Source organism: Hyposmocoma kahamanoa, unplaced genomic scaffold (genome assembly GCF_003589595.1).
Source record: "Hyposmocoma kahamanoa isolate Upper Pololo Valley unplaced genomic scaffold, ASM358959v1 87, whole genome shotgun sequence".
Taxonomy (NCBI): Eukaryota; Metazoa; Arthropoda; class Insecta; order Lepidoptera; family Cosmopterigidae; genus Hyposmocoma; species Hyposmocoma kahamanoa.
The window spans coordinates 12,259,630-12,283,134 of record NW_020654422.1 but is presented as its reverse complement, the minus strand read 5'-3'; the positions used below and the strand labels follow the sequence as shown (position 1 = coordinate 12,283,134).

Here is a 23,505-nt window from a genome sequence, read left to right as displayed (position 1 = left end):
AATTAATATGTAATTATTGTCTTTTGTTTTTTTTTGTTTTTTTTTTATTTGGACATTTGAGGCAACGTTCTGCAAAAATTATCGAAATTATAGATACTACTGATAATAGATACTACAAAACTGAAAAAAAAGAGTTATTATATTAGTATAACACTTCTAAAAATATTCTATAACTAAAGAGTTATAGAATTGAAAACAAAGGGGCGAAAACTAATAAGACCATAGCAATTATAATATTGCTATGGTCTTATTAGTTTTCGCCCCGTTGTTTTCAAAACCCATTAGAATCGAGAACAGTGTTGCCTAACGTATACATCACTAAATGTTAAATTTGGCCAAAAAAATGTACAAGCGGCCGTACCACAGAAACGGAATGCATTATGCAAAAGTGCATTCGTTCGATATTTATTATTAGTATTAACAAAGATTCACAAATATATCGCACTAAGTAAAAGCCGCAATGTATTACAAATCATGAGGCATACACGGGGTTGCATATTTGTTTCCTCTAAATTCATACAAAACCAAAATAATTGTTTTTAAAATAAATTATGCATCTTCTGATTACAAAATCACTTGCCAGGAAAGAAACGTCCCTGTTTACACGTTTACCCACAGTTATGGTGCTTTTGCTGTTTACAATGGCATAATTATGCATTTTTCGCGTTTACGACTGGTGTTTATCTACGATAACAGTCGAGTACGTCTTAAAGTAGCAGCTGCAAGTAATTGAATTTCACTTTGGGCACGCGAAGTACGTGCACTTGCGGCGTCTATCTAGATATATGTCTGTGGTAGAAAGAGTATAGGCACTGTCAAAGTAAGAATAAAGAATGCAATAACGAAATTAGTAATCATTAGAACGTTACGAAAATTCACAATTCAGTTATTTTTGGCAAAATTGTATCTTCTTTTACAATCTATCGATAAAACTATCGACAATAACACATAACTATTGAAAATGTTATGAAAACTGGCAATTCTAAAAAAGTCATAGAGGTAACGAGAGAGCTGATATCTTAGCTAAAGATGCAATAAAGATTCGACGGGTCGCGAGTGTTAGCTGATACACATGTTTGGAATTTGGTTATTTTAGGCGATTGTTCCACAGTCTCTGAGCTGTTTTATATTAGTATATAGTTGTGTTTTATGTTTACCTGCTTGGGTAAGTGCTTAATAACTAACTAAACTCCCTCCCTTCCGTTGTTTACGTCGTAAACAATGGACAGGGTTCCTCCCGATCCCCCTGATCCCCCGGACAGGGATCTGTCTCCTATGCCAATGGAGTTATCTCCTCCTGTCTTTACGCCTTATGACACAAAACGACGTCTGGATATTGATCATGAGTCTCAACCAGAACCCAATAAAAAAGCTATAACGGATCCACTACAACAACAGTCGTCCACACCCCCGGTTACAAGCCAATCCAGTGATCCCAAGGCAATTTACACTCACCCGTCGCTGACGGAAATGCCCAAACTGTATTGGGAACAGGATAAAGGTCCGTTTATTGTCCATGTTTCACGACAGGAGACAACTCCCTCGGCTTGTACTACTATTCACCCCATAATCTTTGGTCAATTTTTAAACAAAAATAAAATTAGTAATGTTGTTTATGGCGGAATCAAAAAGGTTGGTCGGAACAGAATAGCTGTGGAATTTAAGACTGGTAAGGACGCCAACGAGTTTATCAACAATCATTTCCTACCTTTATATTAATATGAAACTGTGATTCCCAACTACAATGTCACACGTTTAGGGCTCATCAGAGGTATCCCTACTGAGTTGACAATGGAGAAGCTAGTAGAGGCTATGGTTACACCTGACTATTGTGGTGTTGTGCTAAAAGTTAGAACACTAAACCGCAAACAGATAGATAATGGAGTTACTTCATGGACCCCCACCCAAACGGTCGTACTGACATTTCAAGGTCAAAATCTACCCTCGAGTATTTTCCTCTATTACACGTCTATAGTAGTAGATGCTTACCAGTTGCCCACAATACAATGTAACAACTGCTGCCGTTTCGGGCACATTAAGACCCAATGCCGATCCAAGCCTAGATGTTACAGATGCGCCCAATCTCACCCCGGGGAGACTTGCTCAGTAGTGGAGGATAATGCTACTTGTTTGCATTGTTCAGGTACCCATTTTGCCACAAGCAGGAACTGCCTTGAGCACTCCCGGCAAAAATCTATCAAAATGCGTATGTCACAGGACAATATATCGTTTCAGGAAGCTGCTGCTCTCTTCCCAAATGTTAAAAGATCATATGCGGACACATCAAGGGTGTCCACTAGCATACCCACTACACTTTCACCATCCTTCCCAACACAATTGTCTCCCTCTACCCCGCTAACACAGTCTTACAGAAAAACAGTATTTCTGACACCTCGCCAATCAGGCCCTTTAGGGAAAAAATACGACAGAGAAGCACACAACAATATAATTAGAGATTGTCCTTCTACTCTTCCTGATGGCTGTGCTTTAGGTAACTCCTCAAACACAACAGAGACCTCCCCTAATGATGACAGAGATGATGGACATGGAGGGAGCGCACTTTTTGTTAATAAATCCTTGCTCTTCTCCCAAATCCATCTCCCCTCACACAATAGAGATATACTTAACGCCGTAGCAGTAAGGATTGATAATATCTCTTTGTGTCAATATATATTCCCCACTCTAATATTCTTGTTTTGCAAGAGCTTCGCTCCATTATATCAGTGCTCCCCTCCCCTATAGTTGTTATGGGCGATTTTAACGCGCACCATGAGTCCTGGGGATCTTATCGTTCAGATACATTTGGTCCCTGCTTATTGACCTCCTGGATGAGCTGGATTTGTGCGTTATAAATAACGGCAGCCCCACAAGAAGACCCAACCCAACTCAGAACCCACGCAGTGCAATAGACTTAACAATTTATTCCCCGCAGTTGGCTTCTCTTTTAACATGGTGCACTCTCAAAAGTACATATGGAAGTGATCACTACCCCATTCTTATCTCTTTGCCGGATAAAAGATTAAAAGTTCACTACACTCCCCCACTTTTAAAATTTAGATTAAATAAAGCTGACTGGTCATGTTTTTCGATGGAAATCAATAACAAAGTGGAGTCCCTCCCTGACGTGACGCCGGACAGTTGTCTTACGGCATACAGGGCATTCAAGGAAACCCTTTTAACGTCAGCACACACCAACATCCCTCAGAAACAAACAACGCGCAGAAGGATTTCACCTCCGTGGTGGGACGCTGATTGCACGGACGCCATCCGTAACAGGAAGGAGGCAGAAAAGAAGTACAATGATTTAATGTCTCAGGAGAACTTTCTTCACTACAAGCAGGTAGCAGCCCAATGTAGAAGGGTTCTGGCCCCAAAGAAAAAACATGGCTGGACAAATTTCTGTGAAAGCATGTCACCTCGTACTCCATCATCCGTAGCCTGGAGACAGATTCAAAGATTCCGCGGCTCTCAATGCTCTAAAGGAATCACCTCAAACGACCCCTCAGGTTGGATTCACTCATTTGCGAACAAGCTAGCACCCCCATCAGTCCCAAACAAGGACAATCTCCCGTTGCATACTGTCACCTATATATCTGCTTCTAAAGTACTTGATGGTCCTTTTTCTCTACTGGAATTGAATATGGTACTAACTGGGATTAAGGATACTGCTCCGGGAATAGATGGCATCACATATTCATTCCTCGTAAACTCATCAGAAAAAACAAAATTATACTATCTAAAATTAGTTAACACCTTCTTCGACGTGGGTATCCTACCGGATGAGTGGAACAAGCAAATTATCATCCCTCTTCTTAAGCCCGGCAAAGATCCCTCCGACTGCAATTCGTACAGACAGATTGCCCTATCCTCTACCCTATTCAAAGTGATGGAACATATGATAAGTAATCGACTGGAATGGTTTTTAGACAGGCACGGTCTATTGGCAAAAACTCATTTCGGGTTCAGAAAGGGATCCAGTACACTAGACAGCTTGAGTATCCTAACCACAGATATTCGCTTAGCGTTTCAAAAACAACAGTATGTCGTAGGCGTGTTCCTGGATATAGCAGATAACGTCCTTCTTCCGGTGCTCAGAAGTAGCTACGACAGCTGAGTGTCCCTGAGAAGTTGGTGCGTTTTATTGTTACTCGTAACGCGATTTCAGCTAGATCTATCGTGATTCGCTGTCATGGTACTTCTATTCCTCCCTTATCTGTCTGGAAAGGCCTCCCCCAGGGCTCCGTACTTAGCCTCCTTCTCTACAATGTTTACACGCTGGATCTGGAAATGACGGTTAACTCGTTCTGCCAGGTCCTGCAGTATGCTGACGATGTAGCCCTGTGTGTACGATCAGAATCAGTCCAGGAAGCAACATCGCGCCTCACTTCTGCCTTAACCTATCTAAGCGATTGGTTAGCTGAGCATGGCTTGCCATTATCGGTTCCCAAGTGTTGTTGTGTTGTATTTTGTAGAAAAAGGAATATCCCATCCCCCCAGATTTTATGTCAAGGTAATTACATTCCCGTAGATACACATGTCTAATTCTTGGGCATGTTTTTGGACTCCAAACTAAGTGGGATTCAACACTTTAACTACATCAGCGGTAAATGTGAGAAAGGTGTTAACATTCTCCGTTGCTCTCGCGGGTATTTGGTGGGGTGCACATCCTTTTACCCAAAAACTGTTATATAACGCAATAGTCCGTAGCCATTTGGATTACGGCTCCTTCCTTTTGGATCCATGTAATAAATTACCTCTGGATAAAATAGTTAAAATACAATCTAAATGTCTTCGCATAATTTTGGGCGCTATGAAATCATCCCCGATTAACGAACTCCAAATCGAGTGCGTGGATCCCCCCTTTACCTTCTTAGGCAATTCCTTAGTGACCGATTTTTTATTAAAACAGTGCAACATGCTTCTCACCCCCTCTTGGAACGGTTACAGATGTTGTTGCAGGCGACGAGGGAATCTGCTAATTATAAAACGCCGTGTGTGCTTCATAGCTTTAACAAATTCTGGAAACCTTCCCTGCCCATAGAGCAGTTTACTCGACTCCCAATATTTAATATAATTTTAAATCACTAACATTTAAACCAGAAATCACCCTCAATTTTGGCATTAACAAAGATTCTCCTCGCGCATCTAAACTGTTAAAAGAAAAATTAGCTACCAAACACGAAGGCTGGCTCCCGATTTACACGGATGCCTCTAAACTGCAAGAAGGTGGTGCTGTAGGATCAGACGTATGGATACCTGCCTACTAAACTACTCCTTAACTACAAACTTCCCCCGCTAACCTCTGTGTTTACCGGAGAAGCGGTCTCTCTCCTTGAGGCAATCCAGTTTGCTGAATCCCATAATTTAGGTAAAACCATTATCTCTCAACTCAAAGTTCCTTCCAGGCAATATTATCTAATCCGTTCCGCCTCAAAAACAAGTTCCCCATTATTTTGAAAATCCGAGAAGTATTGTACCGATGCCAACTTAAACCACTTAACATTATCCTGGCATGGATCCCAGGGCACTGCGGTATTCCCGGTAACGAGACTGCAGACTTATGTGCTAAACAGGCCATCACCAGTGGCTCCCCAACCTATGACAAAGTTTACCACCATGATCTTCTCACCCTGGCGCATGATCATCTACTGAGATCATGGCAGGTCGATTGGCAAAACACCAGAAACCGGGCAGGTAAATACTACTACGAGATTCAAAAATGTATCCTAAACAAACCTTGGTTTTTTAAACAAAAACTTTTCAGTAAACAGGCCGTATCCATCATCTGTCGCCTAAGGCTTGGGCATGCATGCACACCCGTCCATCTTGCTAAAATTAGGATAACGGATACCTCTCTGTGTGAGTGTGGCGTTGAGGATGGCACCACGGATCATGTTCTTTTTAACTGCCCTAAGCTGAACATTTCTCTTTACGATTTACTCCCTCGAGATGTCCCTCGTCCAACCAACATAAAGTGCATCCTGGAGATGTCCAAGCCCTCCCCTTTTAAAATTAAAAAAAATTTTTGGCAATAAACCAATTAAAATTGTAAAATGTTTACCTTTTCCTGTTTTTTCCCCTTTTGTATTCTATCTAATTGTTTATTTACTTTTAATTTCTTATATAACCCCTATCTAAAACTACACTGCTTGCATTAACTCATTAATATACCTAAAACGTTTATTAACAACCCTGTTTTATTAGGCTATGCTTTGTGTTGTCCTGTGATGTTGCAACTGTGTGCTTTGTTTTAGATAAACCCGCTTCGAGTCTCACAGACAGCAGTAAGGGTCAACATTATATTTGAAAACAAATCCACTCCTCCCGTGTAGAGGCTACCTACGACGTGGCGGAATTGTGAAAGGCAGAAAACAAGCCACTAATAAATAAAGAAGAAGAAGATGCAGTAAATAACGGCGATGTAGATTTATATAGAAACTTTCCTCATGACTTGGCTGCACTACCTGCTATTTATCTTAAAGAATCTTGGCAAACTGTGTGGGAAACAAGCAGTAAAGCTACGGGCAGATATTTTCGTGATATACAGCCCGACATCCCTGTCAAACCCTGGTTTTCGTGTATACATGTTGAGAAACGTGTTACTTCAATCATTACAAGATTGAGATTAGGACATACTTGCTCATCTGAACATCTTGCTAGACTTAATATAATACCTGATCCAATGTGCGAATGCGAACAAGACATTGGCAGTCCTTGGCACCTTTTCTTTTCCTGTCCAAGACATGACCGTGCTTCATTTTTTCAATCTATAATTTCTTTATAAATTCTTTTACCAACATCTATTCCTCTGTTATTATCGTATAATAATTATTCCGTTTACAATGTTTTGGCTCAGTTTGTAAGGAAAAATGATATTAAAATTTAGATTATTATTTATTCAATTATCATTATTTTCAGCTATTACCATCTCATTTCCTTTCATAATTTCCATCCTTCTTTGGTTAGATTTACTTATAAATATATTACCTATCCTATCCTGTTGATCACCTTTCCAAAATTCCGTTTGCTTTTATTTTTATTCCGCGATTTCCTCTCCTCGTTTTTAATTTCATAGTAATATCCATAAACCCAACCAAAGTTCCACAACAACAACTGCTACGACAATAATAATTATCCTGAAATCTCAAGAAGCAAGAAAATATTTATTTGGAAGAATTATCAAAAATTTGCAACTCAGAGGAAATTGCATATGGCCAAAGGCTGGACGCTATAGTGCCAAACTATAAGAGAAAAAAATACAAATGTCATTTTATTCCGACTTGAAAAAAAGAATAGTTAGTACAATGCTACAAATTTTCTAGGACGATCCCTGTGACACTTCACAAAATTCTCCATAATATAACCTTGTAACGAAGTCTACTAATTTACGTATATAAAATGCGTGTTTTTATAAGTCTCAACTATTTTTATAAGTCTCGCTTTTAAGTGAATATCTAAATATCTGAATCAAATACATAACATTAAAGTAAACGTAACACCAAATTAGTGACAAATGCCCATATAAACATTTTTTTTTCTAAAATGGATTTCAATTTACGACAACGTACAAAGGTTACTTCATTAGATTGTATTTGCTAGAGATGAGGTATAACGATAAAAAGTTTTCGATAATTTATTGAATAAATATATAACGTATATAACGTCGTGGATAGTGCAAATTCACGTCTGTAGTATTGGTAAAAGGCACGTATCTGCACCAAACCAAATTTCACAGAAGACGGACTTAACGTTATTAATTTGTTATTTCAATGGCTACGACTTTCAGTTTTGTACAGAAAGCATTAATTTATGTTGTCTACGGACTGATGACAGTAGAGTCCCTAAGTAAATCACGCTAATTTGGTTGCTGATTGTTATTGTATCATAAACAAAGACTGCATTTACATTTAATTTATTTCTTCTCCGGTACCTGTACCTATTCCATAGAAATAACGGATCGGATATCAGAAATAAAATAAATATTATTTATACACAATTCGTGGGAGTCCTTTATTTAAAAAACTCAATTGTTATGTTTTTTTTAAATCCGTAATATTATGCACCTTTGCTTCAAAAATCTATCGACTTTACCTCATCCCTGTGAAAACATCAAATGAAGTGTCACAGGGATCATCCTAGAAAATTTGTAGTTATAGAAAAGATTTTGAGAGCTTCTAATAACAAATTAGAAAGACATAGTCTTCTGCTAATTGTATTGAAAACTTAGAGGATGGAAAAAAAATAAAAGAAAGAAACTGCCCTAACTACAGAATCAACGTGCATATAACCAAATTTTTTTTTTAAAGTTACTAATGGCGTATTTCTTTAGTGTTGTACCATAATCTATCGATAAGTCATTATCGACATGCAAATGTATGGCTTGAATGTTGAAACTGTTTTTTTTTGTTTCTTTAGTTTACTGTAACCAAACCTAAACAAACACAAGTCTAATAATTTAATCTCGTGTGGTATATTATTATAAATGTCAACACACATTTTTAAACTTAAAAAAAAAAATTTTCAAGATTACAACTGGTAACTTAATGAGTAAAAGTCACCAAACTGCTGTGCAGTTTTTGGCGACATGCGCATTCTTACTTAATTATACCTACTTTACTGGTATATAATAATAGGGGTTAAAGTACTGCCTCCTGGGAAGAAAACTTCTTGTCACGTAGATAATTGTCCAAATCACGAAAAAAATGGTAGTCCGTTGGAGCAAGGTCTGGTGAATACGGAGGATGACGAATGGTTTCTAACTGCAGTTCCTGAAGGGTCAAAATGGTTTCTCGTGCTGTGTGAGGTCTCGCGTTGTCGTGGAGCAATAATGGTGAAGATCGATTCATGAGTCGGGGCTGTTTTACTGCTAGTTTTGTCAACATGGTTCGGAGTTCGGCACATTAGACATCTGCCGTTATTGCTTGACCAGATCGGAGAAAACTATAGTGAATAACACCATGCTGAGACCACCAAACAGTTACCATTACCTTTTTATTGGTAAGTTTTGCTTTAGGACACTGTTGTGGCATTTGACCTGGGGTCAGCCATTGCATTTTTCTTTTCCGGTTATCATAAAGAATCCACTTTTCATCACATGTTACAATTCGATCCAATATTCCTTCATTTCTGTACCGGTTCAACAAGGCAACACAAGTTTCAACACGCGTTTCTTTCTGCAGATCAGTCAAATCATGAGGCACCCATTTTTCGTATTTTTTTATTTTATTGATTTGACGCAAGAATATTGTGGGTAAGGTAACGTTAAACCATGCCGCTAATTCCTGGGTAGTTTGACTAGGATCGGCTTCCACTATCTCTCTTAATTCATCGTTATTCACCTGTGTCGTCGTGTCTTCGTCGTGCCTCGTTCTTTAAGTCGAAATTTCCATCACGAAAGCGTTTAAACCAAAATCGCACGGTGCGTTCATTAGTAGACCCCTCTCCAAACGCAGCATTGATATTGCGGGCTGTTTCTGCCGCGTTAGTTCCGCGTCGGAACTCGTATTCAAAAATCACTCGAATTTTCGCAGTATCCATCTTTCTTGTCTAAATTGAATAACAAAAACAATTGAAAGTCGATATTCAAATGTTTCAAATTAAAAAAAAAAAATCACAGAAACCATTTGAAAAAAGTTTCATTCGAAAACCTCAAACCATGAAGATTCTATGAATATTCAAAGAACCTATTGCAATAAAACGGCAATTTCATACTTTAACCCCTAATATTACATAGTATTAATTGTACTTACTAAATAAAATATAAAAATCACTTTAAGAGGTACGCCTTTAACCCACATTTTAGTACATATTTACATATCGTCTTTTAACTAACTATCAAGTAGGTACCAGTTTTATTCAGGTTTCTGCGGATTCTAGTATTCACGTAATTGGCTTTCTTAAACAAATCAATCTATCAAGCAATTTTAACTGGTAACTTATTTAGTAATAGTCACCAAACTGTTGTGCAGTTTGTTGGCGACATGCGCGCTCTTACTTTTTTTTTAACGCACACACTCAACATTGCCCTACCTATACCTACTTTACTGGCATATAACATTACATAGTATTAATTGTATTTACTAAATAAAATATCAAAAATTACTTTAAGAGGTACGCCTTTACCCTACATTTTAGTACATATTTACGTAACATCTTTTAACTAACTGTCAAATACAAGTCCAAGTGTTTCTGCGGATTCTAGTATTCCCGTTAATTCCCGGGTTTTCTTAAGCAAATGAATCTATCAAGAAATTTTAACACAGAAATAATGGAAGTAGTTGTAAAAATCAATTATCAGAAATCAACAATTATCATGTACTAGCTTTTCCCCACGACTTCGTCCGCGTACAATTTTTATACAAATGAAAAATATTCAAGTATGAAGCAAATCGCACCACGCGTTAAAACGTTACCATACAAATAATTCCCCATTTTTATTATTACCTAATTATTCTCACTGTCAATATTTTTGTCCAATTTAATTATAGTACATGCGAATAATTCAATAGTACATTTGGAAAAACATTTGTTTTGTTTTGACATTTGATGTACTTCCCTTTGACAATGGTATCATGTACCTAATGTACTGCGAAGTAGACACGGTTGGCATTTAAGACGACGTTACGTATTTTCGATTCCCATGTTTGACACAGACCAATGCATTATCTCTTTTGGCTTAATACGGCACGTAATAGTTAAACAAAGACAATAACATGTTTATGTTTTCGACGTCGAAATGCATCCTATACATTAAAGTCCGACCGAAACTGGTTTTCCGGCCGAAACCGAAACCGAAACCGAATGTTCGGCCGTGACTTCAGTTTCGGCCGAAACCGAAACTCACGTGGTCAAGTATAAAATACCTTTATATACTGAATTTTGGTGCATTTTACCCATTATTCTACAATAATTACAAGAAATGAAAGCACTGTGTATTTTGTTGTAACCATTTATTCACTAACTGGTACTGTTTCATTAAATACTAAGTATTGGTATTTGAGATCTTACTAAATAATACTTTGGTTTGCATTTGTACTTAAAAGAATCATCAGTCTCTTTTACCTCTTATATAAAACTAATCATTACTATAATTACTATTAAACTCTTAATTCCAGTCTCAACAAAGATAGATCACACATTTAGAATAAACAAAGGTACCTAGATCACAATTAGTAGGACAGTCTTACTTACATTTAGAATTAAGTAACTCACTACTACACTACAGTAAACAAACATTTAAATTGAAAACAGTTATAAAAATTAATAATAAAACTCTTAATATCCTATATATACTACCTTAATCTTTATCTTAGTTTCAGTCTCAACAATAATGGATCACAATGGTAGGATAATCAAATCACAAATTTAGAATTAACAAAGATACCTAGATCACAATTAGTAGGACATTCTCACTTACATTTAGAATTAAGTAACTCACTACTACACTACAGTAAACATTTAAATTGAAAACAGTTATAAACTCAAATAAAAAAACTTTTAATGGCTCATATTTAGGGCTACCTTTTTGGTTTCTGGTATTATTAATAATTATAATTAAAAAGTCTTATATTGTACGCCAAGAAAAGCAGTTTGTCAACGTTTTCACCTCATAAATTATTGCGACGATCCGAGTATATTTGGCCAGCAGCACTAAACAGCTGCTCCCTCGGGACACTGGTAGGTGGAGCTGAAAGGTATTTTAAAACTGCACGTCTCAACATAGGATATGGACTGCTGTTCCAATAACTGTATATGTCAGGCCGCTGACCCAGGATAATAACCCTAATGCAGAAAAACTAAATCAATAAATCATCGGAATAAAAACAAATCTTGAAATAAGATTACCTATACAACGTTACAGTTTTTTCATTTATTATCTCTTTTTACATGTGACTTGATTTGCTAATGACAACAAAACAAAGTAACTGTTCTAACTCAATATTAGACTATTTAAATGATTCAAGTACAGAAATAAAACAGAAACTTACCTACATGTAATCCAGTTCCATCAAAACATAACCTCCAAAGAATGTTCAAGTCGGGCGATAACGCACTGAGTAAGTGTTTGTTGCTACGTAGCTATCCGAACGCGCCGCGCCGCACGACAATTCATGAACATGGTGGGAGCCGCCAAGGTTCGCCATAGCGTTGCCGCGAGAAACGAAGTTAGGCGAGCGCGCACGACGACTTCCGAAATGAGTTCCGGTTTCGGCAAAAGTTTCGGCCAATTTTGGCCGAAACCGAAACTGCGGCCGAAACTTGATTTTTTGACCGAAACCGAAACCGAAACCGAAAGTTCGGTCGGACTCTTATACGTATAACGTCTGATTTATATATGTCAACGTATGTTGACATATATGTGTTACCATAGTCTCATATGGGTCGTATTCTACAATTCATTTCAAAAAAATTTTTTTAGTGCTTTGAATCATACTCAAGTCGTGACTTGAGCATTGAGTAGAGTTCTAGAATACGACCCTGAGATTGAAAACGTGTGTCACGATGGGGCCAACATAAAAAAGTAAAGTGATAAAAGAATATTTTGCTAATGGATTCGCTCTGGACCTTTTGGAGGGAAAAGTGTCGTTTTTATTTTGACTTTCAATTATTTTGTGCAATCTAGTATAAAGTGGAATAGGATAGTGCTATTGTGCCTTAATCGAAGATTAAAACACGAAATTATACGAATCTCGAACTAAAATACCCGTATCGCCACCCTTTTAAGGAATCCCGAGTCAATCCAAGCACGCCGCCTCAAATTGCCTATCCTCTTTGTGGCGGCCATATTTACAGAAACATAATTAAACTTCATGTTTAGGCTGATGGCTTTGCCAATGCCTTAATAAAGAAAAAAAAAAAAAAAATATTTTGCTAATTCTGTCCAGAATCAATTTTAGTGAGTATTGTGTTTTGTGATTTTAGGTTCTGTGTTCAATGTAATGTAATGTGTAATGTAATGTAATTTTTTATATGTCTATCGGTGCATGAGTTTCAGTAAGACCAAGTAAATATTTTATATAAGAGAACAAATTAACTATTATTGGTAAAACTTAAAGTCCCTGTGCAATCTCTGCGCTTATTCCACGTGCTTGCATTTTCTGAATTTACCAGTCATAAGGAGCGCACGTGTCCGGGTTAGAATTGTGATATTTGTGGATTTTCCTCAAAGTACCTATATACGTGATTTTTTGGTGAAGAGGTGTCTTTTGTATATTCCCACAACCTGAACAAATCCCTTATTTTAACGGACTCATGAGCTGCTTACTGGTCTTGGTTACATGCCCAGTCCATGCTGAAGAAACTTTTGTGTGACTTTGCAAATTAAACATCTCATAAAAAAATGTCATATGGAAAATATTGAAGTGGGCTTGACATGGATCCTGGACCACAGTGACATAAAAGGTAGCGAAAGTGCAAAAGAAGCCACCATGCTTGGCAAGTAGATTGTATGACCAGTGTTTGCCTTGCGACCCTAAAGATATTCAATTCAATTCAATTCAATTCATTTATTCATACGTTATTACAGGTACATGATATAGATGATAGCATTGCTCTCCCACAAATGTCTGGAACTTTCCTTGGCAATCTTTCCGCCAAAAAGTTCCACCAGAGCTACTCCCTAAATCTTAATGTTCACTAGAAAATCGATCTTGAAAAATGTGACTTCTGTGATCATTAGTGTACATTTACCTCCTAAATATGTACTCTAGTGTTCTTAGCTGAGATTTTTAGCATTTTCGAGGTGTTTCTTGACTGCAACTCTATTTTTAATTCTTCTGTTTGATATCCTTCTTCCTAAAATCCTTCATCTTGTTAATATTTAAATAATCCAAGGTCCTAACATTAGTACACTTCCTGTTTAAAATGCCCTTATTTATGAAAATTAACAATTTGTGTCTGTTTATAAAAGTTTGTGTTTTCTGTTGTTGTAGGTTCTCTTCTAAGTGAAGTCTGTAACTGAAAATAACCAGTCATATTCTGAATAATAAACTCATGCGTATTCAACTTTGATGTTAATGGACTCATCAATGGTATTGATGGAGCTTTAAAGAAAAATTGTGTATTTATTATGTTTTATATGCCAAATGTGTTTAGAAGAATGAATAAAGATAAGTTGTCCAGTAAATCGTTAAGATATGCCGCCAGGTTGCGGGAAAGCCGAGGAATATGTTGTACAGAAATTCCTGGGCCAGTATGTAATATTTATTTATTTTTTACATATTCCGTCATAATATTTCATATTTATTATATTTTTACATATTATATATTTGCTTTGATTCCTAACATAAACAGTTGTGTTTTTAGAATATCATCATTTGTAATGCGGGACAGGCAGTTGGGCTCACAAAAGAGCATATGATTGAGCAGATGGTGGCCTATGGTGTGGACGTTAGTACACTAAAGAAATTTGTGTCAGTAAAGGGAGAATGTTTCGCTTTCCTTGTGTTTAACAGTACGGAGGCTGCTGAGGTGTTCTTTAAAAAAGTAAATGGCCGTCGTCTCTCAGGGGACATTGGAGGGGAAATCGTATATCAGTATGTGGAAGAAAGTGAGTTTCTAAATAATGTAGTGTTTTTTGTATTTAATTATATTTTCCTGTATTTATTTGTCCTTCATATTATGTTCTACTGCTGTAGGTCCAAGTGAATGTAAATACTACCTATGCGCTCAACTGCACTATAGCTGACATCAAGTTATGACGCTGATATTGTTTTTAGAGGTAGACATAAAGCTCAGAGGAAAACTGTACCTTTTTTCAGCTTTAGGAAACGAAACATTGTGGAAAACTAAAGCAAAAATACCTTTGATACCTTTTCTCACACAATAACAATAAAAGTTCAATTTTACATTTTATGAACTATAAATGTGATGCTATTTTGTCAAGCTTATATTTGAAGCTGGGAACAAGTTTGTAAAATTAAGCTACTATAATACAGAATACCTATAGTTAAAAACTTCTTGAGCGATGTACCATGCAGTTTTTGTAAAAAAAAGAAGTTTTTTATACATAATATTATATGTATACATGGAAACCTTACTAGACAGAAACAAATCTGCTTGATATGGGTTTGAAGGCTAAGGCAACTACTGTTCGCTGCGCGATGGCCTCATATCAATGTTTTTGGACAGAAATGAATTTCCCTCACCACTACTTCATTTAACAACCCTATAATTTAAAAGAATATGTTGTAGAAAATTTTGATGACTCAATATTATAAAAACAATGTTCTAACTTTAAAACTTCACAGGGAGCAGCCCTCCCTGAACTCTCAGTCAGTTTTTCAACAGTCTGACCTACCTCGGTAGTGCAATTATTGTTCCATCATAGTTAACGAAAATCGTAAAGAAAATACTAAGCTTGTTATGTATAAGTTGAGTTGTTTTTCTACCTTTGTGGTACGCTTTATTATTTTTTTAAAAAAGCTAATAGAAAAACCCTCAGTATTAGATGATTATTAAAGTTTCATCTAAGTCCATTCAGCAGTTATGAAGTTTATTCTGAATAAATATCTAGACCGATATCTAGAAATAGAGAAAAATTCTAAAAACTGTCAAATATGCTTAGACATTGAGTAAATAGACTATCTTGTTTAGATGTTAGTATTAATTTTAAATTACAAAGTTACTCTAATATCTGATTTTTAATATTATTATTTTTACATTTTGTTTGTTTTTTTCTTTATCTTAGAATGAAGTTGTTTATTTTATTTTGTAATTTCTGTTTTAGGTTCTGGTGAGTTTAATTTTATATGTATTTCATTGATATATAAAACAAATATGTTTTGTTATGTTTTCAATTTCTTGAATGGGTGAATGAAATACATGTTATTGTACAACACTGTCAACTACAGGTATCTTCCATTCATTTCTTATTCAGTTGTGGATGATGAGTACATATGTCTCTACGATATTCCCAAAGGCCTTCATTTATTGAAGGAATTTTTGACCAAAGAAGAAGAGCATCAATTCTATTCACATTTTGATTGGATGGAAGCCCCAAAAAAAGATAAGAAGCTGAAGAATCGTCTTGTCAAACATTTTGGATATGAATTTAGATATGGAACCAACGATGTTGATTTGGATAATCCATTGGAAACAAAGATTCCAGATGTTTGTAATGTATTGTGGGAACGATTGAGAGAACATGGATTCGATTTGGGCATACCTGATCAGCTGACTGTGAATAAATATTTGCCTGGACAAGGTATTTGGTTGTTTTTCTTATTCCAAATCTTGATTAGTCTTAAGAAGTTATAAGGTAAGCCAATAAAAGTTTGTGTGACAAACGTGTATAGTAATCACGCGTATATTGTTTACTACTTTTAACCAAAACATCGTAGGAAATATTAACGCGACGACATAGCGACAACTAAAATGTATACTTTTACACACTTAACGTGTAATTTTCATTGGTACTTACAGAAGACGTGAGGAAATGCATTATCTTTTTTTTCAGGCATTCCTTCACATGTGGATAAGCACAGCCCCTTTGGTGACACTATCTTGTCTTTATCTCTGGGGTCTTCAGTAGTGATGGATTGGAAACATCATACTGGCAAATATGTTCCAGTTGTGGTACCATCTCGTTGTTTGTTGGTTATGCAGGGCGAGGCGAGGTAAATACTTGTTTAATGTAATGGAATATTAACTACTTTACAGACAAATACTTAAAATTAAAAAGAAAGGCAAATAAATTATCGTTATATTGTGAAATACCCGTGGTAGCTAATGGTTGCCCTCTCAAGCAGAGGTCGTGAGTTCGAATCCGAGGTCACACCTCTGAGTTTCTTGTTATTTATGTGCGAAATTTACTTTGTTTCGGTGAAAGAAAATATCGTGATGAAACCTGCACGTCGAAGATGGTTAACAATCCTCGGAAAACGTGTAAATTCTCCAACCAGTATTGGGCCAGATACCCGTGCCCAGCAGTGGGACGTATGAATGGGTTGATGATGATACTGTGAAATATCGTTGAATTAAAAGTAAAATCAAAACCACATTATCTTTTAGATATGATTGGCAACACGGGATAAACACTCGAAAGTGGGATCCGGTCGTGGACGAGAACCGCGTAATGACGATCAACGGTGAAGAGAAACGTGTACGCGTGGTTACCAGCGACTCTGTACCCCGCCAGACCCGCATATCACTAACGTTCCGTTGGACCAGAAGAGGCCCTTGCGAATGTATTTATAAGACCTTGTGCGATGCCACTGACAAAAAAGAGATTACGGAGGAATTGGCTGCCAATTTGGAGGAATTGCATGTTCATAAGGTACTAAGATTATTGTTATTGCAATATGCACGTTCTTATTATCTCGTGTACAAAGTGATGATATACCAACCAATTTATGTTGTTAACATAAGGTTCAAATAAGATATACATATCTACAAATTTGACTAGGTTTTGAATTTTTTTTGTGTAATTATGAACTTTTTGTTACTCTATCAAAATTAAAATTAATTTACAGACTTTTGTCTTTTAAGTCTTTGTATATTTATTTATTGCATGGGAAAAACACAGATTACATATTACTCAACACAAACAAAAGGTACTGCTTATTTTGATAAGAAATTTCTCCCTGCAGACCTAAATACAGGACAAATTAACTACAATAACGTGTTTCGTGCGCAAAAAACAAAATTACGTAATACAATATACATAAATAATATTCATTAAATACAAATAATTTCAACTATTATAAACTAGGTAATAATAAAAATACGTGTTTCATATACCTATAAAATGGATGGAACAGTAGATAAATAATGCTTCTTAACTCTCAATTTAAAAGTAATTGTAATAAATATAACGGTATCTATGCATTTTGGCAGGTGGAGATCTATGTTCTCTGCCTACCCCGGTGGGAGAGAAGCGTCATGACATGTATGTATCTAGGTGAAGTACTCTGTTTTTAGGTGTATGAGCAAATAGCCAGTCACTTCAATATGACACGTCACAAGGCTTGGCCGAAAATTGCACATTTCATGAAGCGCCTCGACCCTGGATCTATTTTGCTCGACTTAGGAGCCGGAAACGGCAAGAATTTCGCGAATAACAATGATATTTTTCAAGTAAGTTTAGTTTTATTTCATTTAGTCCAATTATTATGAGATTATTTACTCGCTGCAGACTCGGGCATAAATCATCTGAGCGGTAATGCGATATTGCGCTCTCTTCCACTTGCTTAGTGTTGACATACGCGACGCGTGCGTAAACCTGAGACTATGGAAACCAAAGGACAATTTATATTGACATATATAAATCAGGCCAAAAGAGACAACACTACATTGTTTTATGTCAAACACAGGAATCGAAAATACGTAACGTCGTCTTAAATGCCAACTGTCCTCATTTTGCTATTTTTGTAGTACCCTTTGATAACTGTTTCCGGTTGTCAAAGGGAAGTACATCAAATGTCAAAACCAATGTTTGGCCAAATGTTTTGGTGAATTATTCGAATGAATTGTAATGAAATGGACAAAAATATTGACAGTGAGAACAATTAACTATTGATAAAAGTATCGCTGCAGCATTAGGCTGCCTTTCCACCAGAGATGTGCGAGGTAGCGAGGCGGTGCGAGGATGTGTAGCGGCGCTGTGAAACGGTGTAATGTTTTCCACCAAAGTTGTGCGAGGATGCGTTACGAACTCTTTCTTAGCTATGCGCGGGCGGGGTACGGTGTAGTGGGGTAAGCGGTGGCGATATGTCAGTGTCAATTAGGGTCGTACTTTCAGTAGCTCTAGTTTCCTACACCGTTTTGCACACATTCCTCGCCCGCATCACTCGCACACATTTATCCCTATTTTGTGTGTACAAATACTTAGCTGCACTTACACTTTTCCACCGGAGCTACGCTAAGCGAGGCTAGGAAAATAAAGTAATTCTATTAGTGGATTTTTTCTTCGCACACTGCTTCGCTACGTAGCACATCTCTGGTGGAAAGGCAGCCTAAAGGGGTGCGGCAGTAGAAAAAGCGGAAATCAACCGAATGTTACATTACACCGGTGTGTAACATGTGTTATTTTTCTGCCTATAAATCATACAGTAGCCCAAACATCTCATGTAATTAGACTCATTTAAGTAGTTTATTCATAAGTCTTGCCGAAGTTTGCTTTGTTTATTTTAGATTTGGTTAATTTAGATTTGCCTGTTTGTTAGTATATTTTGATGATTGTTGATAACGATTATTTTGAGATAGCGTTGTTCTTGTAAGCAGACATATTATCGATATTCTGTTATTGAAACAATTCACAAAGAGGTTTTTATTGTTTCATTATTATTATTTTAAAGTTTACCTACAAATGAAAAAATAAAGAAATTATAGGACTGCTGAACATAAACATTGGATCAAATACCATCTTCGTTTGTTCGCTGCATTTTGAAGAGTCAAATTTTAATAGAACTTTGAATGTAACTAGATTACACGATAATGCAATTCCATCGTTACATTTATTGGTAAATAATTTTATATGGAAGACCCACATCCAAAAGAAACGTGATGAACTCAATTACAGAAGCAGGTTCTTGGAGTGGCTACTGGGTAGAAGGTCTAAAGTATCTCTGGAAAACAAACTAACTATCTACACGACAATTCTGAAACCAATTTGGACCTACAGTATTGAGCTTTGGGGAACTGCTAGTCAGTCAAACATTGAAATTCTGCAACGATACCAAAACAGTATGCTTATGCTAATTACAAATGCCCCATGGTTCACTAAAAGACATGACATCCACGAATATCTTATAATGCCTATAATTATTGGGGAAATAACTAGGCTAACTATGTCCTATAAAGAAAGAATAGGCACTCATACTAATAAGTTAGCTAGCGCATTGTGTGTACCACTACGGACGAGAAGATTGAAGCGTAAACACATTTGGGATTCACCTAACTGAGCTGAATAGTTTTCTACATAAAGGCAACCCAACGTTGGAAGGATATGCCTGGCATGCCAAAATGTATTTAAAAAATGAACTGCTTATGGTCTCGCATAGGACCGATTGCATGTAGGCAAAAAGAAAAAAAAACCTTTATATTTAATTTTGATTAAAATGTTTCATTACTTGCCTAGTAATAATAGCCTAGTATTAATCATACTTTGATTACAGTAAACTATACAAATTTGCAAAGATAAAAAACAGTTTTAACATGCAAGCCATACATTTGCATGTCGATATTGACTTATCTATGATTGTGGTATAACACTAAATCCGCCATTTGTGTGGTACAATTTTGGTTTAGTTAAGTACGTTTATTCCGTAGATAAGGCCGCTCCATTGATCTACCAACAAATGGACGTCGGGTTCTCGCTAAAAATTGTCCGCACTTATAGGGCGTTAAAATCGTATACAGAGCGTCAATTGTGCAACAGTCTTCGTTTGTTCGACCGACAGCACGGTTGTCAATCATGCGGTACTACATATTAATAACTTCTAAAAATTACTGCAGTAAAGTGTAAACACAGGATTTTGTATCATATTTTCACTAAACCAATACATTGTTATATCATAGTTATCATTTAAAAGATTATTTTGTGCAGTTGTATAATATTTAATTTATGTATAAATGAATCGAAAATATAAATTACAAAAGCAAAAAAAATAATCAAATAGCTAACTGCCCTTTTTCTACACATTGCATGCGCAAAAGATGGAAAGAGACCCATTACGTCATTTTCAAGAAGCTTATATAAACTTCTTGGTCATTTTCAATTGTTCGAACCACAATGATTGAAATATTTAGAACAAAGAAACTATAGAGTCGCCTTGATTTTAATCTGATTTTTAAAAAGATTTTTTATTGAACGTTATCAATGACTAACAAAATATTGTTGTAATCGTTTTACGGCTTGGGATTACTTATCAGAAGTCAGAAAATACATTTGCCCGAAATAACGTTAGCTCGAATTGTCATGATGTCAAATGAATTTTTTTAGGAATATTACAAATCAAAAGTTAATTTTGTCTTTGTGAAAAGCATCAAAATTACTTGAAAATGTAACGGTTTTATTATAAATCGGTTTTTGGAATTACGCATATTTGAGTTTAAATTAGTTGGAATATCGGTACATTTTTTATAGTACACGCTTATTTTCGTACACGTTTGCAATATTTGTATGTATGTATCTGCCCAATGCTTTATTATTTTTTAAAGTGAATTTGTACAAAATTCGACATAATAGTATATAAAAATAATAATTAATATTTACAATAAAGGACTGAATCGGGAATGTAAACCCTTTTGCTTGATACGACGATGATGTACATAGACATCTGAGAGATCCACCATAGCTCTGTCAGGCTGTATGGTTTCACGAGTGTACACGTTTGTCGACGGTTAACTTCGGACATTTTTTTCGTGGTTTTCGTATTATGTCCATGATGATATTAGATATTATATGATATTATGTCATGATGTCCATTTGTTGGTAGGTCAATAGGCAGCTCCTTTATTTTTTTCTATCCTCTAAGGCCCATTATCGATAAAAACAAAGGAGTCACTATAGGTGCGCGGTCGGTGCAGTACTCTAACTTATTATCTGCTATCGTTTAAATATCGCATCCTTTTTTTTATTTTATTACTATTATTATCAATAATAATGTGTTAAAATTTTAGAAGAAAATTAAAGATACCATGAAATTAGGAAGTTTTTCGCACGTTTTCTTGACCTTACTAATATTGCACTTACTTACTCACTTACTTAATATTGTATGTTTAATTTGCGTTGTATGTATTTCATAAATAAATTATTATTTATTTACATTCCTACTTTCATAATTACAACAAAATTAAACGTCAACTATACCGATAGCGTCTGTCACTGCAATAATGCATAGCCCTGGGCTTACACAAAAGACCCGTACCTGTCCACATTCTACTGGTGTGTATTTGAGAGAGAGAGCGCGCAATATCGCTATCCCGCTTCGATAATTTATGGCCGAGTCTGCAGCGAGAAAATAATCATCCTATAATTTTTGTGCATTGCAGTATTTCAAAATTGTAAAGTTTTAACTCTTTCATGGCATAAGCAACTTTTGTACAAGATAGAAAATTTTGCGACAAACAGGGATGGCAATTTACCATGAAATGCTTGTACATTTACAGATAGCTGGTGAACGCTGCAGTGGTCTACTTAAGGAGTGCAAAGAAAACATGAAATCACTTAAGCTCTCCAATTGCATCAGACTGGACCTGCTCAACCCGTGTCTGATAGACAATTGCGCTGACGTCATCTTGTGCATTGCCGTAATACATCATTTCAGTAGCCTGGTGAGTTAGGAGTTATAAATACAAAAATACACAAATAATTTCAAGCTCTTTATGTAGGCAGTCATTCACTACATAACCTTTATGATAATGATAAATAGTAGCCAATAATGCTATTGTCAGCTATTGCAGTAGGTGTGAAAAATGCATTGCTTTTATTTAAAGATATTTATTAATTTCACATTTCATATGTTCCTTATTTCAAATCTTGCCAATAAATTTTAAGCCTATTCCTATTATATGTTGAGTTATAATTTTGTTTACAATTTGTTAACCCAATGACCAACAATATGATGAGAAATAAAAGTTAAGTTTTTAAAATTAGCTCACATAATTTGTTAGGAATAACGCTTATCCGGCTGACGGACCAAATTAATACATAACTTTGCAGGGAAGGCGACAACAAGCCGTGTCAACTATATGTCGTTTGTTAGCCCCTGGGGGTGTAGCACTGATTACCGCGTGGGCTAAGGATCAGTCGGATTCACACTACTTGCACAAACACAGGGAGCAAAACCCTATGGATGAAATCCGATCCATCGGAGCCAGTGGCCTGACACTACCTGTTCACGAAAACAGGACTCAGTTCAAACATAACGACATATTGGTGCCATGGAAGATGAGGTACGCAGGTGAAAAGAATTCAAACGATATCGAGAGCGTATTTTATAGATTCTACCATGTGTTCGAAGAAGACGAATTAGATGATTTATGCAAGGATGTACCCGGCATTAAAATTCTAAACAGTTTTAAAGAGGATGGTAATTGGTGTGTCATAATTACGAAAGAAAGCGACAAAAGAAAATCTGATAAAAGTAGGAAAAAAACATCAAAGTAAAAAAAATCCGGATGAAAACGAAAATATGCACGATTAATAACGAATAATACAACATTTGAACATCTGTATTTTTTAATTTCTGAAAAAACACCTACAAAAAATGATTATATTATCATAAATGACTAAACAAAACAAGCACAACAATAAGAACAGACAATTCTTTAACTTTGATACAATATAAAAATACGTTTTTGGTTGATTTCTTCAGATTAAGTATGCTATAGGTCGACAGGAAAGACGTACGTACGCAAATCAAACGGTTGAAGTATTCACGTTTAAATGTAAAAATACGTTTTTGGTTGATTTCTTCAGATTAAGTATACTATAGGTTCACAGGAAAGACGCACGTACGCAAAAGCTTTCAAACGGTTGGAAGTATTCATGTTTGAATATAA

General features: G+C 36.0%; 1 protein-coding gene across 6 annotated transcripts; it reads left to right on the top strand.

Moving 5' to 3' along the window:
- The first annotated feature begins 12,791 nt into the window (after positions 1 to 12,791).
- On the top strand, positions 12,792 to 23,227 carry LOC113235080 (alkylated DNA repair protein alkB homolog 8). 6 transcript variants are annotated; one of them, XM_026470641.1, is made up of 10 exons: positions 12,799 to 12,895; positions 13,932 to 14,191; positions 14,305 to 14,548; positions 15,728 to 15,733; positions 15,878 to 16,204; positions 16,457 to 16,616; positions 17,011 to 17,275; positions 17,920 to 18,075; positions 22,111 to 22,275; positions 22,664 to 23,225. In XM_026470641.1, the coding sequence occupies exons 2-10, from the start codon at positions 14,069 to 14,071 to the stop codon at positions 23,108 to 23,110; spliced, it is 1,893 nt and encodes a 630-aa protein (XP_026326426.1). In that variant the 5' UTR covers positions 12,799 to 12,895; positions 13,932 to 14,068; the 3' UTR covers positions 23,111 to 23,225. The 6 variants fall into 6 exon arrangements, with proteins under 6 accessions (XP_026326429.1, XP_026326426.1, XP_026326428.1 ...); XM_026470645.1 differs by lacking the exon at positions 12,799 to 12,895 and having other exon boundaries at positions 14,058 to 14,191; positions 15,878 to 16,012; positions 16,172 to 16,204; positions 22,664 to 23,224; XM_026470644.1 differs by lacking the exon at positions 17,920 to 18,075 and having other exon boundaries at positions 12,792 to 12,895; positions 22,664 to 23,227.
- The last annotated feature ends 278 nt before the right edge of the window (positions 23,228 to 23,505 follow it).

What these genes read in the sequence shown, in the direction of transcription:
- LOC113235080 (XM_026470641.1), top strand. Translation starts at nt 14,069, where the DNA reads ATGTTTTATATGCCAAATGTGTTTAGAAGAATGAATAAAGATAAGTTG. An exon ending in GTACAGAAATTCCTGGGCCA is followed by an intron (nt 14,192 to 14,304) that starts GTATGTAATATT and finishes TTGTGTTTTTAG; the next exon opens with AATATCATCATTTGTAATGC. An exon ending in TACATCATTTCAGTAGCCTG is followed by an intron (nt 22,276 to 22,663) that starts GTGAGTTAGGAG and finishes ATAACTTTGCAG; the next exon opens with GGAAGGCGACAACAAGCCGT.